General features: G+C 52.4%; 1 protein-coding gene and 1 long non-coding RNA gene across 2 annotated transcripts in view; both read left to right on the plus strand.

Moving 5' to 3' along the window:
- Nucleotides 1-18,662, plus strand: part of LOC131478092 (uncharacterized) — a 49,063-nt gene extending 30,401 nt beyond the window's left edge. Inside the window, exon 2 of the long non-coding RNA XR_009244297.1 lies at nucleotides 18,536-18,662. This is a non-coding gene — a long non-coding RNA (uncharacterized LOC131478092). The remainder of the gene's footprint in view (nucleotides 1-18,535) is intronic.
- On the plus strand, nucleotides 3,101-8,523 carry LTBR (lymphotoxin beta receptor). Its single transcript, XM_004596454.2, has 10 exons — nucleotides 3,101-3,430; nucleotides 3,563-3,659; nucleotides 3,935-4,060; nucleotides 4,161-4,313; nucleotides 4,678-4,774; nucleotides 4,919-5,016; nucleotides 6,581-6,685; nucleotides 7,140-7,165; nucleotides 7,777-7,993; nucleotides 8,145-8,523. Exons 1-10 carry the CDS (start codon nucleotides 3,335-3,337, stop codon nucleotides 8,384-8,386), a joined length of 1,257 nt encoding a protein of 418 aa, XP_004596511.2. The 5' UTR covers nucleotides 3,101-3,334; the 3' UTR covers nucleotides 8,387-8,523.
- Nucleotides 18,663-23,649: the final 4,987 nt, after the last annotated feature.

The following is a 23,649-nucleotide window of genomic DNA, read 5'->3' on the forward strand; positions in this document are numbered from 1 at the left end:
CCAAGAGGAACTTCTTGGGAAGCAAAAAGGTTTATTCCCACTTTGGGAATTTACAATTCAGGATGGAGTGATCCCGTAGCCTGCATCTGTGGCAGCTGATCATGGCAGGTGAGTCAGGAAGCAGACAAAGAATTGGACCCCCTTGCGAGAACCACCCTCCCAGGGCATGCCCCACCTCCTCCAAGTGCCCCACATACCTCCCACCACACCTCCCTCTAAGACACCAGAGTCAGATCAAGTCTCTGCCCTTGGTCTGTTAACATTGACACACCAGAGTTTAACCATCTGCATGGGGGTTGCAGAAGCAAGTCCTACTCAACTCACCACAGCGCCTCGCCCTGTATGTGGATCCTATTATGAGTCGTCTGAGGTCAGGGGCCATGCTTAGTCACCTTGGGAACTCAGGATCTAAAGAACTACAACACTGTGTGTTGACCCATTGCACAAGACAGAGAATTAGCCTCTTGAGTAGAATCTAAGGTTTGTCTTTTTAATTTTTAATAATTTTTATTGGAAAGTCAGATATACAGAGAGGAGGGGAAACAGAGAGGAAGATCTTCCATTCATTGATTCACTCTCCAAGTGACCACAATGGCTGAAGTTGAGCCAATCCAAAGCCAGGAGCCCAGAGCTTCTTTTAGGTCTCCCACACAGATGCAGGGTCCCAAGACTTTGGACCGTCCTCTACTGCTTTCCCAGGCAGGGAGCTGGATGGGTAGTTGGGCCACTGGGATTAGAATCAGTGCCCATCTGGGATCCCAGCACATGCAAGGCGAGGACTTAGCCATTAGGCTACCACGCCAGGCCCATTTTTTTCCTTTCTTTTTATTTGAGAGGCAGAGAGAAGGAGATTTTCTATCCATTGGTTCACACCCCAAAGTCAGTTGAGAACAACTTGGCAAAGCATTGTCTCCACCGAAAAGCAAACACTCTGTTGAAGGCTCATCCTCTGCAGTTGTACTTTTCTCAGTGTTTGCCAAACCCTTTCCAAGGACACCGGTTCGCTTGGAGCAGTGTGGAGGAGAAAAGGAGCAGGTAGTGGGAAGAATGCGTCCCATAGACTCCCTTTCTGGATTCTTCAGTGATCTCTGCGAAGAAGGGGCTCTCCACAGCCTCCTCTGAGGGTGGCACTGTGAACTCCCTGGTCTCCTAACTTCTAGGAGGCTCTGGTGCACTCAGTCTGGGTTGGTGCTGTAGAGTGGAAATTCACAAACCTGGAAGCTGATAAGGAACCCAGACGGGGTAGTAGGTTTAGCCTCCCAGGTGCTGGCATCCCATATGGAGTTTGAGTCCCAGCTGTTCCATTTCTGATCTAGCTCCCTGCTAATGGTCTGGGAAAACAGCAGAGCATGGACTCAAGTCCTTGAAACCCTGCACCCACACTGGACATTTGAGGAGTGAACCAGCGAATGGGGGATATCTCTCCATCTCTTGCTGGCACTCTATAAATAAATCTTTTTTTTAAAGGACCCAGAAAGAAAAAAATAAAAAACCATGTCCCTTCGCAGAGAATCCATGGGTTTCTCACCCCATGGGCTTCCAATTGGCAAGCTTGTCTGTAATGGTAGGGCCAGAAAACAAGAATCACTCCAAGTCTTTTGGATGGCAGAAATCCAATACAGGGCATTAGTATTTGGGTCAGGGAAGAACTGAGAAGAAATGGGGGACCCTGAAGTCACTCAGAAAGCAACGTAGCAAGAGCCAGCAACCATCTCCAGGACCGGAAAGGTATCAGGGAAATGCAGCGTTGTACACAAATAAGCTTCCAGAACTGCTTGGCAGGAAGTAAGCCACCAGGGAGGCCACCCAGTAGGAGAGATTACAGAAGACAGAAAGGGAAAACAGGACTAACTACAAGCGATGCCAGGAAAACAGAGCGCTTCTTCCCTCCTGCCACTCACCTGTCTCCAGGCACTGCCTCCTACTGGCTGAACCTCCACAGAGGCTGGAGGGAAAAGGAGTCTCTGGGAAATGTAGTTGTCAGGCAGGGCACAGTTCCCAGGTGGGCTGTGTCAGCTCGGGGCAGACAGCGAGCTGAGCTGGGACCCGAAATCCAGAGGCCTGGATCCCAGGCTGGTTCTAGCATGAAGTGTCTATACAATGTGGGCATCGTCCCAGCTTTTCCATAAATCTGTAATGGGCATGTAGCAGGTGCCAGACCCTGAACTAAGTACACGCACCAGGCGTCCGTGAGACTGCACAGCGTAGCATTGGTCCAGGCCTCTGTAGTGAGCTCACAGCGGGGGTGAAGAGGCAGACAGCAGGCAGCAGGTTCCACACATTCCCCATGCAGGTGACCTCCCGGGGCCTGGGGGAATCCTCCATCATCTGCGGGTGTCAGCAAGAAGGAGCAGGAAACTGGCAGATGAGAGCGCCATGCAAGTCACTCCACGGAGCTATGGGCTGCTGGGGATGCAATCTAGAAGCCAGTGTCTCCACACCCCTTAACTGGAACCTCAGCCTCCTCGCCCAGAAGGGGAGGGGCTGTCCGGTATGCTGTCAGCGATTCCAAGCCTCTCAAGTGGATGGACCAGCTTGAAGCCATGGCTTCCCATCATGCCCTACTCACGAGGGGCCCCTAAGTGCCCCCCCACTTCCTGCAGGGGAGAAGGGCGGCCGCACCCAGCCGAGGGTCCTGGGTTGTGCCCACTGATGTGTGCGTTGCATGACTGGGTGGAGTGGGTACTGGCTGGCTGGTAGCTTGTCCTAAATGGCCACAGAGTAGAGCAAGCGCCGGAGCGATCGTCCACTAGGACTTAGGCCCACCCCACGCTTCTGTTGGCTCATTGCACTCTCAGGCTGGCCAGATCCCGCCGCCCAATCCAGCTGTCCACCGCCGTGGGTCACACTGCCTCCGCTGGGCTCTTGAAATGGCCTGCTCCAGGCTCTGCACGCTGCTCCAGCAGCCGCACGGGAACTGTCCCCGGCAGCCCTGGGCTTCCGAACAAACGAGGAGGCGCAGGTTCCGGGCCTGCCACCCTCACGTGCTTTCCCGGTCACCCCTCCCGCCTGCCCGCCCCGCGCGGCGGCGACGGCGGCGGCGCGTCGAGGCAGCCAAGCCTGTTCCTCTTCCCCCCCGACAGCGATTGCGACAGGCCGGCCCTGGACGCTCCCTCCCGGCGCTCCCTGTCCCCGCCCCGCGGCCGGCTAGCTCCACTCCCACTTCCTGAGCCCGGGCGGCTGGAGCCCTGGAGCCCAGGCCCGGCCGCTCCCGGCCCCGGGGGGGGCACGTCGGCCCAGCCGCTGGGCTCGGGAAGCTGCCGCCATCACTGCTCGGGACTTCCAAACTTCCCACCTCCCTCCGGTTCGTCGGAGCGGCCCAGGGGCCAGCACCATGCGCCTGCCTCCGGCCACCTCCGGCCGCGGCCTGGCTTGGGGGCCCCTGGTGCTGGGCCTCTGCGGGCTCCTGGCTGTGTCCCAGCCTCAGCTGGTGAGGGAGGGAACCGGCCCCAGGCGCGGGTGAGGGTCGGGAAGAGCAGCTGGGTGGGTCTCTGCCTTGCGACTGCCACCCCCCCAACCCTCCCTGGCTCATTGTTCCCCTCCACTTCGCCTCCCCCTCGAGGTGCCCCCCTACCGCTCGGAGAACCAGAGCTGCTGGGATCAGGAAAAACAGTACTATGAGCCCAAGCATGGGCTCTGCTGCTCCCGCTGCCCCCCAGGTGAGAGGCAATGGACGCTTGGGACACAGGTGGGTGCCTGGGCCCCTCCCCCAGAAGTCTGCCAGGGAAGATGAACACTGCCCCCCAAGGGGACAGCTGCCAGGGACAGAGACGCTAGACACCCATCACGGGCAGGTGGTGCAACCGACTCTGTTCATTGAGCCTCTTGGGGGGTTTGTGTCCGGAGGCAGGGGGGTGTAGGGAAGGGATTGAGGGTCAGGCCTGGCATGGCACAGGTAAAGGCGAATCCCCACCTGCTACCTGTCACCTCCTAGGCACATACGTCACAGCCGAATGCAGCCACAGCCAGGACACGGCGTGTGCCATGTGCGCTGAGAACTCCTACAATGAGCACTGGAACCATCTCTCCATCTGCCAGCTGTGCCGCCCCTGTGACGTTGGTGAGTGGGGAAGTGCTCCCAGGGGCTCTGGGGTGCTGGTGGGGGAGCCCGGTCTCCCCAAGACAGCACTGAGCTCCCCCACCTCTCATCTCCGCACCAGTACTGGGCTTCGAGGAGATTGCGCCGTGCACCAGCAAACAGAAAACCCAGTGCCGCTGCCAGCTCGGCATGTTCTGCGCCCACCGGGCCCTGGAGTGTGTGTACTGTGAGCCGCTTCCCGAGTGCCCGCCCGGCACTGAGGCTGAGCTCAAAGGTCAGGGGTCACCGAGGGCAGATGGTGCAAAGAAGGCGGGGTGTTGGTGAACTTGGACGGGGGCAAAGAACATGGTCTGTCTGGGGCAACCCTCCCTCTCCCCAAGATAGTTCTTAGTGTGAAAAGAACATATTCCTTTCACACAAAAGGCCCACTTGAAGGGGCTGCTGGGTTTGGAATAGGGGCAGGTGCGGGGCAGGGGCCCTCTGGGGAAGCGTTGTTTTTGTTGAGCTTGGGACAAGTGAGAGGTGCAGATGTGGTGGTGGGCAAGCAGGAGGCCACCGTGGGCACTGAGGGAGCTGGCCGCTGAGCAAAAGGCTCCCTGTGTACCTGCCCACCCAGCCACCTGCTCTTCTCTCACCAGATGAAGTGTCGGAGGCCAACAATCATTGCGTCCCCTGCCAGCCAGGACACTTCCAGAACACCTCCTCTTCCAGTGCCCGCTGCCAGCCGCACACCAGGTACAGTGGCCCTCCAACAAAGCTCCAGCTGCCGGCACCCACCCCTCCGCCTTGACCCTGCTAGCCACACGTGCCTTCTGCAGTTGGGGCTCTGTTGCAGGGGGGGAGTTGCAGAAGAGGATCAGGGACCTTTTTCCTTCACAGGTGTGAGGACCATGGCTTGGTGAGGGTGGAGCCAGGCACCGCCCAGTCTGACACAAGATGCCACAACCCACCTGAGCCATTGCCCCCGGAAACTCCAGGTGAGGAGGAGGGGCCAGAGCTAGGGACCAGGAGGATAATTCCTTAAAGAAATAGTGGAGTATTCCTTGGCCAATGTACTTCCACATGCACACACGCTGTAAGTTGCATGCAATGTTGCGCCAAGGGGCACTCCTACACAGACAGGCACACATGCCTGTCACCCTTCGGAACATGTTCCCGTCATGTAACGGACACACTGGACTCTTGTGGTTGGAAAGCCTCTGCCTAGGCTCTGGTGGGTTTTCATAGGTGGCCGCAGGATATTTCAGACAACCTCGTTCATTCCCTGGGCAGTGCCCAGCGGACTCGTTTTGTTAGAGCACCGACAGTCTCAAACCATAGCTTTGCGCTTCCTGAGACCTGCATGAGTTTGTCTCACCTGGGGTCAGATGCTGTCTTTCTGCTGGCTGACTCCGTGGGCCTCCAAGGCCCCCTGTCTAGCCCTGGACCCTCCTGGCAGGACGTACCCTCAGGTTTGTGCCATGATGCGTGCCCACTGCTGACAGAAAACGCATCTGAGCTGAGTTGGAACTCGCCCGCACACCCAGCGCCTGGCTGGCATGTTCTCTGTTAGCATTTGGCTGTACACCCACCCAGAGGGTTTTTGAATGCATCCACACCTATCATTTATTTAAACTAAAAGGGCAGTCATTTCAAAGTTTGCTAACCTGGTTTCTTCATTCAGCAGTAATCACAAATAATTGTCCCTGTCCTCGTAATATTGTCCAAGTGCCCAATTAGAACCAGCATTTTCCAGCTAGACATTTAGAGAGTGGGTAAGCTTTATCCTCCCCCCGTCCCTCCCCACTCTCCCATTTTCTGTAAGAGCAACTACTGCTGAGAGATGAGGTGGCTTGGGAGCCAGGCAGTGGCCCAGGTGTGTGGGCACCCTTCCTGTACACCCTCAGGCCACAAGTTCAGGCCATCTGAAAGGCCAGCCCTCCCTCCCCCATCCACCCACCCCATGCATAAACAGGAAGTTCTGCTCACCTCTCCCACGTGTCCCTGAGACTCACTATAGACCCTGTGGTCCTACGGATGCAAGGCCCACAGAAAGCAGGAGCTCTCCACTTCCGGGGCTCAGGGGTCTTTCTCCCCACCACTCCTGGAAGTTACTCCCAGCGAGAGGACGGGAATGCACTACCCCTGTTCTCCCAGAGAGTTTGGGATCCCAGGCAGCAAACACCCCCCATGGGTATGCAGAGGCCATCCCAGCTCCTCTGTGGCCAACCACCACTGCTCCCACATCAAAAGTGGCTCTCCCCTGTGGCCTAAGCCTGTTGACAATGCCAAGCCCCGCCAGCCCCACCCCGCAACTGTCTCAGCTGCCCTCTCTCCACAGCGAGACTGCCCCATCCTGGGCTCTGATCAGCACTTGCGGGGGTCGCCTGTACCCGGCCTTGGAGAGGGTCTTCCCCTCACATCTCTTCTGTGTGAGCTCGGTGTGCTTGCTCTCATCTGACCTTTGGGAGCTGCCCCTGTCTGGGTTGCCCAGGCCTCCAGAACTTGAGGTCCCTCTGCCCTTCTCCGTTGTCACCTGTTCCCTGTCTGCTGTCTTGGCAGGAACTGTGCTGGTGCTGGCCGTCCTGTTACCACTCGTCTCTTTCCTGCTCCTCACCGTCCTTGCCTGCACCTGGAAGAGCCTCCCCTCTCTCTGCAGAAAGCTGGGTAGGAAAGCAAGCACAGCAGGTCCTCTGTCTACACGTGCATGGCTGGCAGTGGCAGCCAGGATTGAGGGTTGGCATGAGAATGTTCAACCTCCCCTGTGGAGACCCCTTCACTCTAAAACTGTCCATGCCAGGGCCCGGCGTGATAGCCTAGTAGCTAAAGTCCTTTCCTTGCACACGCCGGGATCTCATATGGATGCCGGTTCGTGTCCTGGCAGCCCCACTTCTTATCCAGCTCCCTGCTTGTGGCCTGAGAAACCAGTCCAAGACTGTCCATGGCTGCCTTTGACACAGACCCCACCATCTCCACCTAGCCCTGGCCCTGCAGCTCGAGGGAAGGCCCACAAGTGCCTGTTGCCCCCACAACCCCAGGCTGGGTAGCAACAGTGAGAGGGTGAGAAGCGGGGATCTGAGACAGGCCACAAACCCTACAGCTGCTTCCTTTTGCATTACAGGATCCCTGCTCAAGAGGCATCCGGAGGTAATGGAGGGGGCTGCTGGGAAGGCGGCAGGAAGAGGCAGCAGGGCTGGGGGGCTGGGGGTGGGGTGGGGAGAGGGACAGGCAGGAAGAGTGTGAGCAGGCTCCACCTGCTCGCCCAGGCCGACTTCAGGATCTTTCTTGTGACTGTTAATGTGTCCAGCACGTTCCATGCCAGGCCCTGACATAGGCTGGGTGGGGACAGCAGTGAGCCAAATAAGGCAGCAGGCCCCCCGCAGCCAGGATGATGTGAAGTCAATACATAGCAGAGGTGACAGTTGCTCACGAAAGCTGGGAAAGGGGACCATGAGTGACCCTGGCCCTGGCATAGGGGAATCTTCTTTAGGAGGAAAAGAAGGACCTCTCTGCAAAGCTGGTATTGGAGCAGAGTTGGCAAGCAAGTGAGAGAGTAGCGCTGGAACTGTCTGCGGGGAATGTACTGGAAGGGCTGGGTGGTGCGTGGTGGGTGATGTGCAGGGGGGGCAATCCAGTGCAAAGACTGCGTGAGGAACAGGGGCAAGCGCTGAGTTGCGCAGGCAAGGAGAGGGCCGTGGGGAGGTAGGGATGCTGGCGTCTGGGGCTCTTGGCATTGGTTGGTTCTTTGTCTACTGCAGAGAGAGGAGTCTCCCTCCTGTCCACCTGCAAGGGTCAACCCGCATTTCCCTGACCTGGTGGAGCCACTTCTGCCCGTCTCCAGAGACCTGTCCCAGGCCTCTGCCGGGCCCCTGGCCCCTCCGTGTCTGGAGGAAGTGGTGCTACAACAGCAGAGTCCCCTGGGCCAGACCAGGGAGCCAGAGGCTGAGCCTGGGGAGCAGGGCCAAGTGGCCCACGGTGAGCACAGGGGCCAGCCTGCAGCAGGGGAGGGAGGGAGGGAGGGATGGTTGGCAGGGAGGGGGGTCAGAGAGGCCAGCGGGGAGTCCTGGGGGAATCTGGAGCCATCCCTGCCTCAGACCACTGCCTCATCCCACCTCCCCTGCTGCAGGTGCCAACGGCATTCACGTCACGGGCGGCTCTGTGACTGTCACCGGCAATATCTACATCTATAATGGTCCGGTCCTAGGGGGAGCACGGGGCCCCGGAGACCCGCCAGCAGCCCCCGAACCTCCCTACCCTATTCCTGAAGAGGGCGCGCCTGGCCCCCCTGGGCTGTCTACACCCTACCAAGAAGATGGCAAAGCTTGGCACCTGGCTGAGACAGAGACACTGGGCGGCCACTGCCTCTGACAGGAGCCCCAGGGACCAGTGTCACCCAGGCTTGCCAGAGTCTGGGAAGCACAAAGAGGAGCAAGGCACGAGAGCGCACCTTCTCCCCCAAGGCTTCATGGGCAAGCAGGGGGAGAGGGTCCCTGGGGACTCCCCCAAGGTGGGCCCAGCCTTGAGGGATCAGGCCGGGCACTAGTTGGGTGCCCTCCACTGGACTCTCACTGCTACCTGGGCAAGCCTGAGACCTTACCATATACTGCCTGCCCCAGCTGTGGTTGGTGTGACTCAGCCTCAGCCCTGGACAGGGCGTGGCATGCTGACAGCTGCCCACCATGGCACTCTGCATCTGGAGCATGGCACAGGAGAGTGTCAGGTGTACGACCACCCGCGAGGATATCACCAGCGATTCTAATGGATGCGTGGTGCTCACCCCTGAGGCCCAGAGGCCCTTGGAGGACGCGGACCAAGGTGAGGTGAGGTGGGGGAGTGCCCCACCCCTCGGCTCTTAAAGGAGGACAATAGGGCCGTAAGGACCAGAGGTTTGGGTAGGGTTTGTCAGGGTGGGGGGAGAGTGGGAGGGGGAGGAGATGACAGGTGTATTTATGAATTGTAACCACATGCAAATAAAGAGGCTGAGACCACATCTTTTTTTACACTGTTAAAAATGTTTATTAATATAAAAGAGAACAGATTATATGTATCTGATCATTTTGGGGAGGGGCGGAGGAGGATTTATATTGAAAACGCTATTGCATTGGGGCAGTATCAAAAACCAAAGTCAAAGGCATGAAATTCTAAGTCCACAGAGGTCTTTCTGTGAGGGCCCAGTCGATGCTGTATCAGCCAGCAGTGTGGTCCAGGTTCATTGCAGGGCTGATGTAGCTCATCTTCCAGCATCCGCACACTGATAGATGGTGGCTGGTCCCATTTTTAAAAATTTATTTTTATTTGAAAGACAGATTTTTTCAGGGAGAGAAAGGGACAAAGAGAGGTTTTCCATCACTGACTCACTTCCCAAGTGGCTGAAACGGCTGGAGCTGAGCTGAACCGAAGCTGGGAGCCCGCCTTACCAGGCCATAAGCAGGGAGCTGGATTGGAAGTGAAGCATCTGGGACTAGAATCAGGGCCCAATGGTATGCTGATGCTGCAGGTGAGGATTAGCCTGTCATACCACTGCGCTGGCCCCTACTGCTTCCATTGAACAGATGAGGGAAAGGAGGCTCCAACCGGGTAAGGAGCTTGGCCAATGCGACTGCCCCAGAGCTGGGATTCGCTGGGCTTCTAGACACCTGTAGAAGGACAGCATGGCCCAGCCCAGCTTGTAGGCTCTCCGACAGCTCTCACTTCTACCCCACTCCCTGACCCTAATGTGTTTTGACACCCACTCCCACCCCAACCAATGTGTTTCTGACACCAGGGGTCTTCCACGACTGCATAATAGGAAAGATGTGCACTTGGCAGCCTAAAACATAAGAGGCCAAGTTCGCCCTCCACTCTGGATCAGGAATCTGGGCTGGGTCCTGCAGCACTATGATGTTTGCTCTAATTCTCATTTGTTTTTTAAAGATTTTTTTTTTTTTTTTTTGCAAAATCAGATATACAGAGAGGAGAAGAGACAAGAGGGGAAGATCTTCCATCTGATGATTCACTCCCCAAGTGACCGCAATGGCTGGTGCTGTGCCCGTCCGCAGCCAGGAGCCAGGAACCTCCTCTAGGTCTCCCACACGGGTGCAAGATCCCAAGGCTTTGGGCCATCCTCGACTGCTTTCCCAGGCCACAAGCAGGGAGCTGGATTAGAACCAGTACCCATATGGGATCCTGGCACATTCAAGGCGAGGACTTGAGCCTCTAGGCCATTGCGCTGGGCTGTTCTCTAATTCTCATTGTGAGTAGATGTGCTGCTGGATAAAGGCATCAGAGCTGGGGCCCAGCACAGTAGCCTAGTGGCTAAAGTTCTCACCTTGCAAGTGCTGGGATCCCATATGGACATCGGTTCTAATCCCAGTAGCCCTGTGTCCCATCCACCTCCCTGCTTGTGGCCTGGGAAAGCAGTTGAGGATGGCCCAAAGCCTTGGGACCCTACACCCGTGTGGGAGACCCGGAGGAGGCTTTTGGCTCCTGGCTTCGGATCAACTCAGTTCCGACTATTGCGGTCACTTGGGGGGTGAATCAAAGGACAGAAGATCTTCCTCTGTGCCTCTCCTCTATATGTAACTTTGCAATAAAAATAAATAAATCTTTAAAGGCATCAGAGCTGGGAGGGCAGGCAGGGGGAGCCGCTGCCAGCAGGCTGTGCCTTCTCTGAAAGGCCACGTTCTCTGCATCTCCCGTGGGCGGGGGTGGCTTGCAGCAGCTGAGACTCGCAAGCTGGTGGAGCTGCAACAGGCATCCTCCCAGGCATCTCCTCCTGGAGCCGCCGCTGGGTTTACTTAAGGCTGACTGTGAAAGTATTCGCTCCGGCTTCTCTTTTGGAGAAGTAAATAATGGTGACTTGTGTCTTTAAATAAAGTTCCATCCTCCCATTCCTGTATTGCGCTAGAGCCAGGCCACGTGACTCCCCCGGTGCCATTCCTGTGAGATGAAAAGCAGCTTGTGTACATTGTCCACCCAATTACAGAGGGAGAAATGCTTAAAGGAATGATGCTGAAGCATACCCCTGTTCAACACCATTCCGAATTGAGGTTCTGTCCGCCCCCAGGGAGAACCTGTTGGTATCCAAAAATTACTCTTGGTGTTTGTCCGGAGACAGCATTGAATTTGCTCAAGTAAAAAGATGTGAGCTTCCTGGTGCTAGGCTTTTCTGGAATGTGGTGAAATTCTGATTATTTGCACCTTTCTATGTTGTATTCATAGTAGCATTTGAATGTTTTCTTGATGTATGTCTTAATGTCTTAAATGTCTCTGAAGTTTATGCCTAATGCTTTGTCTCTGAGTGCTATAGAACGAGGATCTTTTCATTTCTTCTACCCTGCTGAATTCTTTCATCATCTATAATAATGTAGCAATTAATTCTCTGGGTTTATTACCACACAGCAAAGCCATGTGAAACTTACTTCTGTAGGCTAATTTCAACGGTTGTAATTTTTAAAAAGATTTATCTCATTTTTATTTGAAAGGCATAATTACAAAGAGAAGGAGAGACAGAGATCTTTCTGTTGGTTAACTTCCTGAATATCCAACTGAGCCAGTCCAAAGCCAGGCGCCTCCTCTGGGTCTCCAACGTAGGTACAGAGTCCCAAGGACTTGATCCATCCTCTGCTGCCTCCCCAGGCCACAAGCAGAGTACTGGATTAGACGTGCAGCAGCTGGGACTAGAACTGTTGCCATATTGGGATACTGGTGCTTGCAGGTGGAGAATTAGCCTGTTGAGCCACTGTGCTGAGCTGTAGGTCTTTAAAAAGAGAGAGCGAGCGATAAAGAAAGAAAGAAACAAATACCTATCTTCCCATGTTTATTATTGCATGCTTCACAGTAGCCAAGATACAGAATCAGACAAGGTGTCCAAAGAATAAAGAAAACGCAAAATAGATACACACAGTGGAATACTATTTAGCCATCAAAAGGATGCTCTTTCTTTATTTTTATTTTATTTTATTTTTGTTGATATTTACATAGTTGAGAAGGATGCATGCCCATGTGGGGATCACTGATTAGGGTGGGAAGGGTCAAGGGATAGGGGAAAGTGAATGAGACCATTGTTTCCAATTTTCTTTTTCTTCTTCCTGTATCTGGGGGAAGAGGAGGAAAGGAAGAGGAGAAGCCACACCCAGCATCCAAACCACATCCACGCCTATCGTTCTAATAGTTTAAAGTCTTGTCTAAAAGTATTACCACAGCAATATACAATAGGAATGGTCATCTCCTGAGGTTAAAGGACAACACTTTTTTTTTAAATTACCTGCTTAGCTGAAAGGCAGGGGACAGAGAGACGGGAGAGAGCTGCTTCATCCCCGACTCACTCTCCAGATGGCTAAAAGATGCCAGGACTAAAAGATGACTAAAAGATGGGCCAGGTCCGAAGTAAGAAGCCCAGAACTCCATGCAGGTGTCCCAGGTGAGAATCAGGGACCACAGCACCTGGGCCGTCATCCACTGCTTCCCAGGCACATTAAGCAGGGAGCTGGATCTGAAGCCGAGTAGCTGGGTCTTACAGCCGTTCTCTGACAGGCGATGGCAGGCTGGTGACTAACCTGCCACCACTACCCACCCCAGCAGTACTTTCAGTACTCATTCAACAGGACTTAAAGTCGCTACATTTGTTTCATTATGCTTAGGAAGTATATTTATCTTGTTATTTCAGAACAACTCAATGGATCACTAATTGGAAGCAGAGAGACCAGGTGGAAGGTTACAGTAGCAAATTGATGGAAAAAGTGAGCGGTTTGGGGACATACCCGGGAGACACAGTCAATAACTTTTGCTGATGAACTTGGGTTTCAGCTCATATTTTGTGACCTTGGGCAGATTCTGAAACTAACCTGAGCCTCCTTTTTAAACTTGGCATTCAGAAGCTGTGAAACGGAGTGTAGGCATTCAGCCTCGTGGCTAAGATTCCAGCGAGGATGCGAGTCTAGTCTAATAGTGCCGGCATTTGGTTCCCAGGTCTGGCTCCTGACTCCAGCTTCCTGCAGACCATGACAGGCAGGGATGGAGGCACCTGCCGCTGAGTCCCTGCAACCCAGTGGGGGACACCTGGACTGTTTCCAGATCCTGGCTCTGGCTCCATAGCTCGCTCTTTTTTTTTTTTTCCCAAAGATTTATTTTACTTGAAAGTCAAGGTTAAAGAGAGAGAGGAAGAGAAAGGGAGAGCCAGGAATCTCTTCAGGTCTCCCATGTGGGTGCAGGGTCCCAAGGCTTTGGGCCGTCCTCCACTGCTTTCCCAGGCTACAAGCAGGGAGGTGGATGGGAAGCAGGGCTTCCGGGACACAAACTGGTGCCTGTATGGGATCCTGGTGCATTCAAGGCGAGGACTTTAGCCGCTAGGCCACTGCGCCGGGGCCAAAAGCACCTGTTTCTATTGGACACGTTCCTAGAAGTGGAATTGCCATATCACAGAGCAGCAATGTGTGTAACTTCAGTAAATGCTGGAAGAATGACAGTGCTCGTCCTTCACACCTGCCCCACAGCTCCAGAAGACCTGGACCTTGCACAGTGAGCCTTACCCGTGTGTTTCCTATGTCCCTTCTTTTCTCACTAAGTTTGTTAGTTTGCAGTGATTTCTAGGATTACAGAAAAGTTGCAAAGATGCTACAGAGTTTTGCTGTACCTTTCTCCCGACTTCCCTTAAAATCAGAACTTCGCATAACCTTGAATCATTAGTCAGAAGTAAGATACTAACACTAGAGTAGGAATTCGGTATGATGGTGAAGTCAACCCACACCCCATCCTGGAACGCTTGGATACACGTCCCAGCTCCGCTTCCGACTCCAGCATCCTGCTGGTGTGCTCTGGAAGGCCATTCGTGATGGCTCTGGAACTGAAGTCCCTGCCACCCGTGTTAGAGGCCTGAGTGGAATTCCTAGCTCCTGGCGTCAGTCTGACCCAGCCTGGTAGTTAGAGACATTTAGGAGATGGAAGACCGCTGTCTGTCTCTATGTTTCAATTAAATGACAAATAAAACGTAAACATCTTTAAATTAACATGATTGAAATAATCTTCCATATGATCAGTTGTGTTAAGATTTCATCCATTTTTGATGCTTTAATCATGAACTTCAGTCTTCTCTGTTCTGTGACGGTCTGGGTTTTGTTTTTTTTCATGACCATAGGAGCTTTAAAATATTTATTGATTTATTTGAAAGGAAGAGTGAAAGAGAGAGGGAAAGAGAGAGGGAGAGAGATCTTCCAAATGTTGGTTCATTTGCCAGATGTCCCCAGCTGAGCCAAGCTGAAGCCGGGACACCCTGAGAGCAGCAGGGGCCACGTGCTTCAGCCTTCTGCTGCTGCTTTCCCAGGGATCTGGATAGGAAGCGTAGCTGAGCCACCACCCGCTGCTTCCCAGGATGGACATCAAAAGGAAGCTGGATCAGGAAGCAGACCCGAGACTTCAACTCAGGCACTGACATGCGCAGTGACGGATTTGCAAATGACAACTCAAACCACTGCACCACCACAGCCGCCCCAGATTAGAGCTCTTCTAAGTGAGGTTCAGGGAGAGCTTCCCCCTTCTCACCACGCAAGGTTGCAGCGAACAGACAGCAATCACCGAACCAGGAAACAGGCCCTGACCAGGCGCTGAGCCTGCCCGCATCTTGAACTTGAGCTCATACCCCGGTGGTTTCTATACCCCTAGCAGTCCCTAGCTTGAGGCCTGACCTCCGGGCTTCTGATTCATCTTTCTGTTAATGTGCAGGCAAGGAGGCAGCAGAGGCATCTCTACCGTCTCGCAGAAGACCCCGAGTTCTGGGTTCCTGGCTTTGGCCTGGCCCAACCCTGGCTGTCTCAGGCATTCAGGGACTGTAATGCCTCTCTCTGACTCTGCACCTTTCAAATTAAGATAAAGTAAATGTTTACATAAGGACTATGAGAAATTATTACTGCTGTTTATAAGTCACCCCTTTTGCGGTACTTTGTTTAGAAACGACAGCGTTGAAAAAATGCACCAAAGATTACAACACTGAGACAAATCACCCAGGAAAACCTGATCAGACAGAATCCAGACATGTACTTGGCAAAAATAGAGACTCAACAGCCACAGCTGGGCCAAGCTGAAGCCAGGAACTTCGTCTGGATCCCCCATGTGGGTGCAGGGACTTCAGTACTTGGGCCATCATCTTTGCTGCTCTCCCTGGTGCATTAGCAGGGAGCTGGATCAGAAATGAAACTGCCAAGACTTGAAGCAGCGCCCCTGAGATGTCAGTGCTGCAGACAGAGGCCTCTATAAACACTGGTTGGCCTCTATAAACACTGAAACATAAAAACACACCCACCACACCAACTCAAAATGCTCACAAGCCTAAAAACGAGTAAGAGTACGGAGCGACTGGGCCTCGCATACATTGCCACGTTGTGTGAGTTGGTTCAGTCGCTTTGGAAATCTGGTAAGATCAACACTCAGCCCTACAAGTCTGCTCCTGGGCATGTACCCAGAAATGTCTGGCTAGAATTACCAGCCTAAGTGCACACACAGTAAGGCCAGCAAAAGCCATATGCATCATTCTTGCTCTAAATATAACAGAAACAAGCCAAATATACATGATCGTAAATAATGGTACTTATGGACCCGGTGTGATGGCTAAATGGCTAAAATCCTCACCTTGCAAAGAGCCAGGATCCCATATAGGCACCAGTTCATGTCCCGGCTGCTCCATTTCATTCCACCTCCCTACTTGTGGCCTGGGAAAGCAGTAAAGGATGGCCCAAAGCCTTGGGACCCTGCACCCACGTGGGAGACCTGAAGAGATTCCTGGCTCCTGGCTTCGGATTGACTCAGTTCCAGCCATTGCAGCCGCTTGGGGAGTGAATCATTGGATGGAAGATCTTCCTCTCTGTCTCTTCTCCTCTCTGTATACCTTACTTTGCAATAGAAATAAATAAATCTTAAAAAAATAATAAATTTGGTGAATGAGTGAATGAGTGGAGACTGACCTCTGTTGACCTTCACGCTTCTTATCTGAGAATGAAGAAACCAGAATAACACATGCCTAAAGGGCACACCAACTCTGAAACTTTTTTCCGAAGTGTATCAAGCAAGAGTTTGTCAAATGAGTAGTGACCAGCGTTGTAACATACAGCTCACTCAGCCTCTCCCTGCAGGGCCAGCATCCCATACGGTTGCCTATTCAAGTTCCAGCTGCTCCACTTCTGATTCCAGCTCCTTGCTGATGTCCCTGGGAAACCAGCAAAGGCTGTTCCAATTCCTTGGTTCCCTGCACTCACATGGCAGACCCGGAAGAAGCTCCTGGCTACTGAGCTCAGCCTTGGCAGAGAATTCCCTGTCTCTCCTCTTTGTAGATCTACTTTTACAATCAAAATAAAATGTTTTTAAAACAGGCTTGAAAATCCAAGAGCTTTCAACATGGGATGGTGCTCTGCCGCATTCTTTCGGGTTCTGTTAAAGGCATGTTACGGACAGACTTCCGGACTGAGCCCCTCTTCCCTCACCAGTGGCATCCAAACCTGGACTTGTTCTGCAGGCACAGGAAAACCCTCCCGTATGGGTGTGTGAAGGTGGCGGGGTGGAAGGGGGAAGTGTATCAGAGGCGACCCTTACCTTTTAACAGTAACGCCCTTGACACCTGACACCTGAATGTAGGTCCTGGGACGGTCGGATTCTGAGGAGCACATCACCATTCCACCACTAGGGGGCACCCCAAGCCCAGGCAGAGGGGACAGACGCCTCCTATGTGGGTTCAAACCCAGGGTCCCCAAGCAGAGTGCTCCTCGGAGGGTGAGCCCCACCTGCAAGCTCCACTTCAGGCCAGGCCCCAGGACCCTTCCACCTGCCCGCTCCCCTGCTAGAGGCTGGCTGAGGCTCTGCCCCGGGGTGGTGTCTTTCCTAGCCCAGAGGTGGGCCGCCTCTGTCCCCAGGGAGGTCTTGGCTAGCGTTTAACCCCAGTCTCCATTTCCTGGCCTTGCTCCTGGGCCTTGCAGGCTCTACAGCTTAACACTTAGCCCTACAGAAGTCTGCAGACACCCACCAGTGTCGTTAAAATATCTAGAGTTGTGGACCTGGTGTCTTACAAGCACCATGACCCCATATAGGCCTGGATCCCAGCTGCTTCTGATCCGGCTCCCTGCTTGTGCCCTGGGGAAGCAGAAGAGGACAGCCCAAGGCCTTGGGAGACTCAGAAGAAGCTTCACGTGGCTCCTGGCTTCGGATCAACTCAGCTCTGGCCATTGTGGCTCTTTGGGGCAGTGATCCAGCAGATGGAAGAACTCTCTCTTGATATGTAACCCTTCCTATATATATTTGAAAAAAAAACAAACCTGCAGCTTTGTAGTTGCAGTTCAGATAAGACGAAACTACTGTTCTGGGAAATTCTTCCCTGGCTAAGAGCTACGTGTTCTGTATTTAGGATCGTGTTTTCAAGAGTGAGGTCTGAAAAACAGAAAGTGGAACTGCCGCGCGTCACGATGCTGGCAACGGCAGACTTAGGGCAGCGGTGCCGGGTGCAGGAGCAACCTCCAAGCGTGGCCAGGTGAACACGGGCCCGGGGCGGTGTGCAGGGTCCCGCCTCCTTCCCTCTGCCAGGCCGAGCCAGGCGAGCATGCCGTCCCATGGCCCACAGTGCCAGGTGTCCCTGCACCTGACGGAGACAGGCAGGGTTGGAGTGGGTGCGGCCACCCACAGACCGCGGCTCGCCCCTCACACGCGCGTTTCCTCCCTGCGGACCCGCCGTGATGCCCACCCCGAATGCACAGGGCCCCACAGAATCTTCTGGGTTCCCGCGGCTGCAGAAGGTAGAAGCTTGCAAATAGGCTCCTGGGCGGGGCAGGGGCGGCATCTGCTCAGCTGTGGGTCCCACCGCCTGCAGCTCGCACAGCAGGCCCTGCGCTCCACGCGGGGCCCCAGCTTCCTGCTCAGGCGCACCCCAAGAAGCGGCGTCCACAACTGGGTCTCTGCCACCTTCAAGGGGACCTGGACTGTTTCCAGCTTCTGGCTTCAACGCTCACCCCATCGCTGGTAACGGCAGTTCAGCAAATCAGCAGATGGAAAATCTCAAATGAATAACTTAATTTTTAGAAAGGGAGGGGACCAGCACAATAGCCTAGCGGTTAAGGTCGCCTTGCACGCGCCAGGTTCCCAAATGGGCACTGGTTCGTATCCTGGCTGTTCCACTTCCCTTCCTACTCAGCTCCCTGCTTGTGGCCTGGGAAAACAATAGACCTTGGAGAAGTCCCTGGCTTCCGATCAGCTCAGCTCTGGCGGTTGAGGCCATTTGAGAAGCAACCCAATATATGAAAGATCTTTCTGTCTCTCCTTTTCTCTGTAAATTTGACTTTCCAATAAAAATAAATATGCCCCCACAAAAAAGGGTGGGGAGGGAAGAGAAGAGAATATCGTTACGTTCTTAGAATTTTAACTTTGAGGGCCCGGCGGCGTGGCCTAGCGGCTAAAGTTCTCGCCTTGAACGCGCCAGGTCCCATATGGGCGCCGGTTCTAATCCCAGCAGCTCCACTTCCCATCCAGCTCCCTGCACCCGCGTGGGAGACCCTGAAAATGTCCCAGGTTCCCGGCTTTGGATCGGCGCAGCACCGGCAGTTGCGGCTCACTTGGGGAGTGAATCATCGGACGGAAGATCTTCCTCTCTGTCTCTCCTCTCTGTATATCTGCCATTCCAATAAAAACAAATAAATCTTTTTAAAAAAATCAAAGTAATGAGGGTTGGTGCTCTGATGAACAAATAAAACCACCACTTACGGTGCTAGCATCCCATATAAGTGCCAGTTCGTGTCATGGCTGCCCCACTTCCAACTGAGCTCCCTACTAACATGCCTGGGAAAGCAGCGGAGGATAGTGGAGATGCTTGGTCCCCTGCGCCCACATGGGAGACCTGGCAGAAGCTCCTGGCTCCTGGCTTTGGACATGTGCAGCTCCAACTGCTTGGGAGTGAGCTAGCAGAGGAAAGACCTCTCCTTCTGTCCCTCCCTCTCTCTTTGTAATTCTGCCTTTCAAATAAACAAATAAGTGTCTTTTTAAAAAACCATGTAATTGAAAAAGCAAGATGAAATGTTTGGTTGATTTTTAATTAATAATTCAAGAAGATGTAAGAGATGTTGAGCGTTAAGAAAACAACAATTTTTGAGGGAATTTAGTATTTCCTTTATGTAAACTTTTTTTTATTTACTAGAAGTATTTGAGTGTTTAGGAAAGCTTTTCTTCTTAGTCAGAAGTCGGTCTAGTCATATACCAAACCACTTCAAAAGAAAGTGAGGGTCCTGTGTGATGGCTCAAAGGCTAAAGCCTCATTTTGCAAGTGCTGGCATCCTATGTGGGAGCTAGTTCATGTCCCGGATACTCCGCTTCCCTTCCAGCTCCCTGCTTGTGGCCTAGGAAAGCAGTGAAACGTTGTTCAAAGCCTTGGGACCCTGCACCCACATGGGAAACCCAGAGGAAGCTCCTGCCTCTTGGCTTTAGATCAGCTCAACTCCAACCATTGCAGCCATTTGGGGAGTGAACCAATGAGTAGAAGATCTTTCTCTCTTTAAATCTGCCTTTCCAATAAAAATAAATAAATAAATCTTTTTAAAAATCAAGTGTGTTAAATTTAGAAAAATAGTTTAAAACACTTAGGAGAATTTACTTAATTATTATTTTTAATGTTTTGTATATGAAAGGCATAATCAAAGAGGAGACAGATGTGCAATGGTTGGAGCTGGGCCAGTCCAAAGCCAGGAGCCTGGAGCTCCTTCCAGGTCTGCCTCTGGCCCAGCTCCCTGCTAACATGCCTGGGTCCCTGAACCCAAGGGAGACCCAGATGGAGTTTCTGGCTTCTGCTTTCAACCTGAGCTGGCCTGACTTGTGACCATCTTGGAGTGAACTAGTAGATGGAAGATCTCTCTGTGTGTTTCACTTGCTCTCTCTCTCTCCTTCTCTCTGTATAAATCTACCTTTCAAATAAAATTAGAAGCAGAGCAGCAGCAGCAAAGCAGCTGGAACCAGCACCAACACTCTGACATGAGACACCAGGGGTCGCAAGTAGCTCAACCCACAACACCAGCACCCAGTGGGCCAGGTTTCTAACGGAACTGACGGCCAATGTGATTCTGATTGTTCCACCGGAGTTATTCAAACTTCAGTTTTAAAAAGTGAAGAAGGCTGTCTTTGTTCAAACTGTATTCTTTTTTTTTTTTAAGATTTCATTTTTATATTGGAAAGGCGGATATACAGAGAGGAGGAGAGACAGAGAGGAAGATCTTCCGTCCGATGATTCACTCCCTAAGTGGCTGCAACGGCTGGAGCTGAGCCAATCTGAAGCTGGGAGCCGGGAGATCTTCCGGGTCTCCCACGTAGGTGCAGGGTCCCAAAGTCTTGGGCTGTCATCGTCTGCTTTCCCAGGCCACAAGCAGGGAGCTGGATGGGAAGTGGAGCTGCTGGGATTAGAACCGGCGCCCATATGGGATCCTGGGGCTTTCAAGGCGAGGACTTTAGCTGCTAGGCCACGCCGCTGGGCCCGACAGATTTTTTTTTAAGTTTCCCTGTGGTTAAGATTCTAGCAACTATATGCCAACTTCACGTCCGAGCCCTAAAATTTACAAAGCCCAATGACCTGTAGCACCCTGAGATGTGCCATGCCTGACAGAAGCACTTGGAATAGGATGCCCACACCGCATGCTGGAGTGCCAGGACCCAGTCCTCCTGCCCACACTGAGCTCCAGGTCTTGGCTTCAGTCTGGTCCCGCTCCAGCCGTTGTAGGGAGTTGGGTAAGCCAGTACCTGTCCCTGACTTTGTCTCTGCCTTTCAAATCATTTTTTTAAATTAGATTTATTTTTATTGGAAAGGTAGATCAGATTTACAGAGTGAAGGAGAGGCAGAAAGATCTTCCATCCACTGTTCACTCCCCAAGTGGCCACAACAGTCAGAGCTAAGCCAATCAGAAGCTAGGAGCCAACACAGAGCCTCCTCCAGGTCTCTCATGTAGGTGCAGGGTCCCACAGCTTTGGGCCATCATGTTTTACTGCTTTCCCACACCACAAGCAGGAAGCTGGAAGGGAAGTGGAGCAGCTGGGACATGAACCACGCCCACATGGTATTCTGGTCTTGCAAGGTGAGGATTTAGTCTTTGAGCCACGGCGCTGGGCCCAAAAATTTGCTTAATGAGCAGAAAATGTAAATAGATCTTTGCAGGAGCCAGGAGTTTCTTCCAGGTCTGCCATGCGGGTGGATGCAGGATCCCACGGCTTTGAGCCATTCTCTGTTGCTTTCCTGGACTACAAGCAGGAAGTTGGATCGGAAGTGGAGCAGCCAGGACACAAACTGGTGCCTATGCGGGATGCCAGCATCACAGATAGGGTCTACCCAGGCCCTTGGGGGAGGGAGTACCTGGCCCTTCGGGAGGTGTCCCCAAACTTCTGCCGCAGTGAAGGACTGGAGGAAGCAGCTGTGGGGATGGCGCTGCCCCACCCCCACCCACTCACTCTCTCAGCCCTGTGGGCTGAAGGCCACAGGAGCACGGCAAGCATGAGTCAGACACACTTCCTTTTGGGTCACAGATCAAACTCTCCGTGTGTCTTCAGAGAAGTCAACAGGAGAGCCCCAGCAGCCACCTGTGGGGTGCCATGGCAACACACCTACACCATCAGGCGTCACCAGCCCAGTGGGGAGAAAACAACCACCTCCTTCCAAAGGCAGCACCCTGCCCAGTCAGCGGCCAGTTTGAAAATGGAATTAAGAGAGAAGTTCCCTTGTAATAGCATCAGCAAAAAATAAAAGCCTAGGAATTGACTTAACAAAAAAGTACAAGTTTCATACATTGAAAATGACAACAGAGTGTTGAGAGACATTACAGGACCCCTAAATAAATGGAAAGACACCTGTGCTCAGAAGGAGGAAAATGTGATACACCCCAATTTTATCCACAGAGCCCAGGCGCTATATAATCACTCTTTCTTTCTTTCTTTCTTTCTTTCTTTCTTTCTTTCTTTCTTTCTTTCTTTCTTTCTTTCTTTCATTCTTTCTTTCTTTCCTTCCTTCCTTCCTTCCTCCCTTCCTCCCTTCCTCCCTTCCTCCCTTCCTCCCTTCCTCCCTTCCTCCCTTCCTCAGAAATGGACAGGCTGATCCTAAAATTCATTTGCAAATGCAAGGGACACAGAATAACCTAAACAATCTTGAAACAAACAGAATAGGACAAGTTATATTGTCCAACTGCAACCTTACTACAAAGCTACAGTACCCGTGGCTGGCACTGTGGCCCTGTGGGTTAGCCACTGCCTGTGATACTGGCATCCCACGTGGGCACCAGTTTGTGTCCTGGCTGCTCCACTTTCAATCCAGCTTCCTGTGTAGCCCAGGAAAGCAGAAGAGAATGGCCCAAAGTCTTGGGACCCTGCATCCACCCACATGGGAGACCTGGAAGAAACTCCTGGTTTCTAATCAGCTCAGCTCTGGTTATTGCTGCCATCTGAGGAATGAATCAACAGATGGAAGATCTCCTTCTGTCTCTCCTTTTTCTTGTATATCTGCTCATTAAGTACAAATAGATCTTTTTGTAAAAAAGCTGTAGTACTCAAAACTGTCATACCGGGGCAAGTGTTACAGCCCAGAGGTGTTGAGCCACAGCTTGGAATGCTCGAATCCCAAATTTGTGCCTGGGTAAGTCTTAGCTACTCCACTTCTGATCCAGCTTCCTTGCAATGCACCTGGGAGGTAGCAGATGATGGTTCAAGGACTTGGGCTCTTGTCCCCCATGTAGGAGACCCAGATGCAGTTCTGGGCTCCTGCCTTTGGCCTGGTCCAGCTGTCAAGGTCATTCGGAGAGTGAACCAGCAAATAGAAGATCTCTTTATCTCCATCTTTATCAGTTATTCTGCCTTTCAAATAAATAAGTTAATGTTTTTTAAAAGAAAAGAAAAATAATTTTTAATGAATATTTTAAAAAGAGATGGTCTCCCCAAGAAGCCATTGAACTTATCTGGACAATAAAATGCTGAACTCTATGCTTGGTATATGCTTGCAATGAAAGAATCTCAACTGAACTTGAACTGTGGTAATGCAACAAGGTGGAGGAATCCACCATGGGGAGAGGATTTGGGGAGGGGTGGGGGAATCTCAGTGCCTATAAAACTGTGTCACATAATGCAATGTAATTAATAAAAAAAAGAAAGAAATGGAAGCCTGCCTGGTGTGGTAGCCTAGCAGCTAAAGTCCTGGCCTTGCACGTTGCCAGGATCCCATACGGGCACCAGTTAGTGGCCCTGCTTCCCATCCAGCTCCCTCCTTGTGGCCTGGGAAAGTAGTCGAGGATGGCCAAAGCCTTGGAACGATGTACCAGCATGGGAGACCTGGAGAGGCTCCTGGCTCCAGATCGGCTTATCTCTGGCCACTGTGGCCACTTGGAGAGTGAATCAGCAGATGGAGGATCTTTCTCTCTGTATATCTAACTTTCCAACAAAAATAAAATAAATCTTTAACAAAACAAGAGAAATGTAAGATATTTTTAAAAGTACTGTGGTGCTGGCATGGTGGACATCCTCCTAAAACTCCACAGGACAGAAATGAAACCTGGGAAGCAGCTCATGAATCTATGTCCTGTTGATTTCAACAAGAGAACCAAGACCATTCAATTGAAAAAAAAATTTTTTTTTCAATAAGTGGTTCAGAACAATCACAAAAGAATGACATT

The sequence above is a fragment of the Ochotona princeps genome, chromosome 27 (assembly GCF_030435755.1).
Source record: "Ochotona princeps isolate mOchPri1 chromosome 27, mOchPri1.hap1, whole genome shotgun sequence".
NCBI classification, from domain to species: domain Eukaryota; kingdom Metazoa; phylum Chordata; class Mammalia; order Lagomorpha; family Ochotonidae; genus Ochotona; species Ochotona princeps.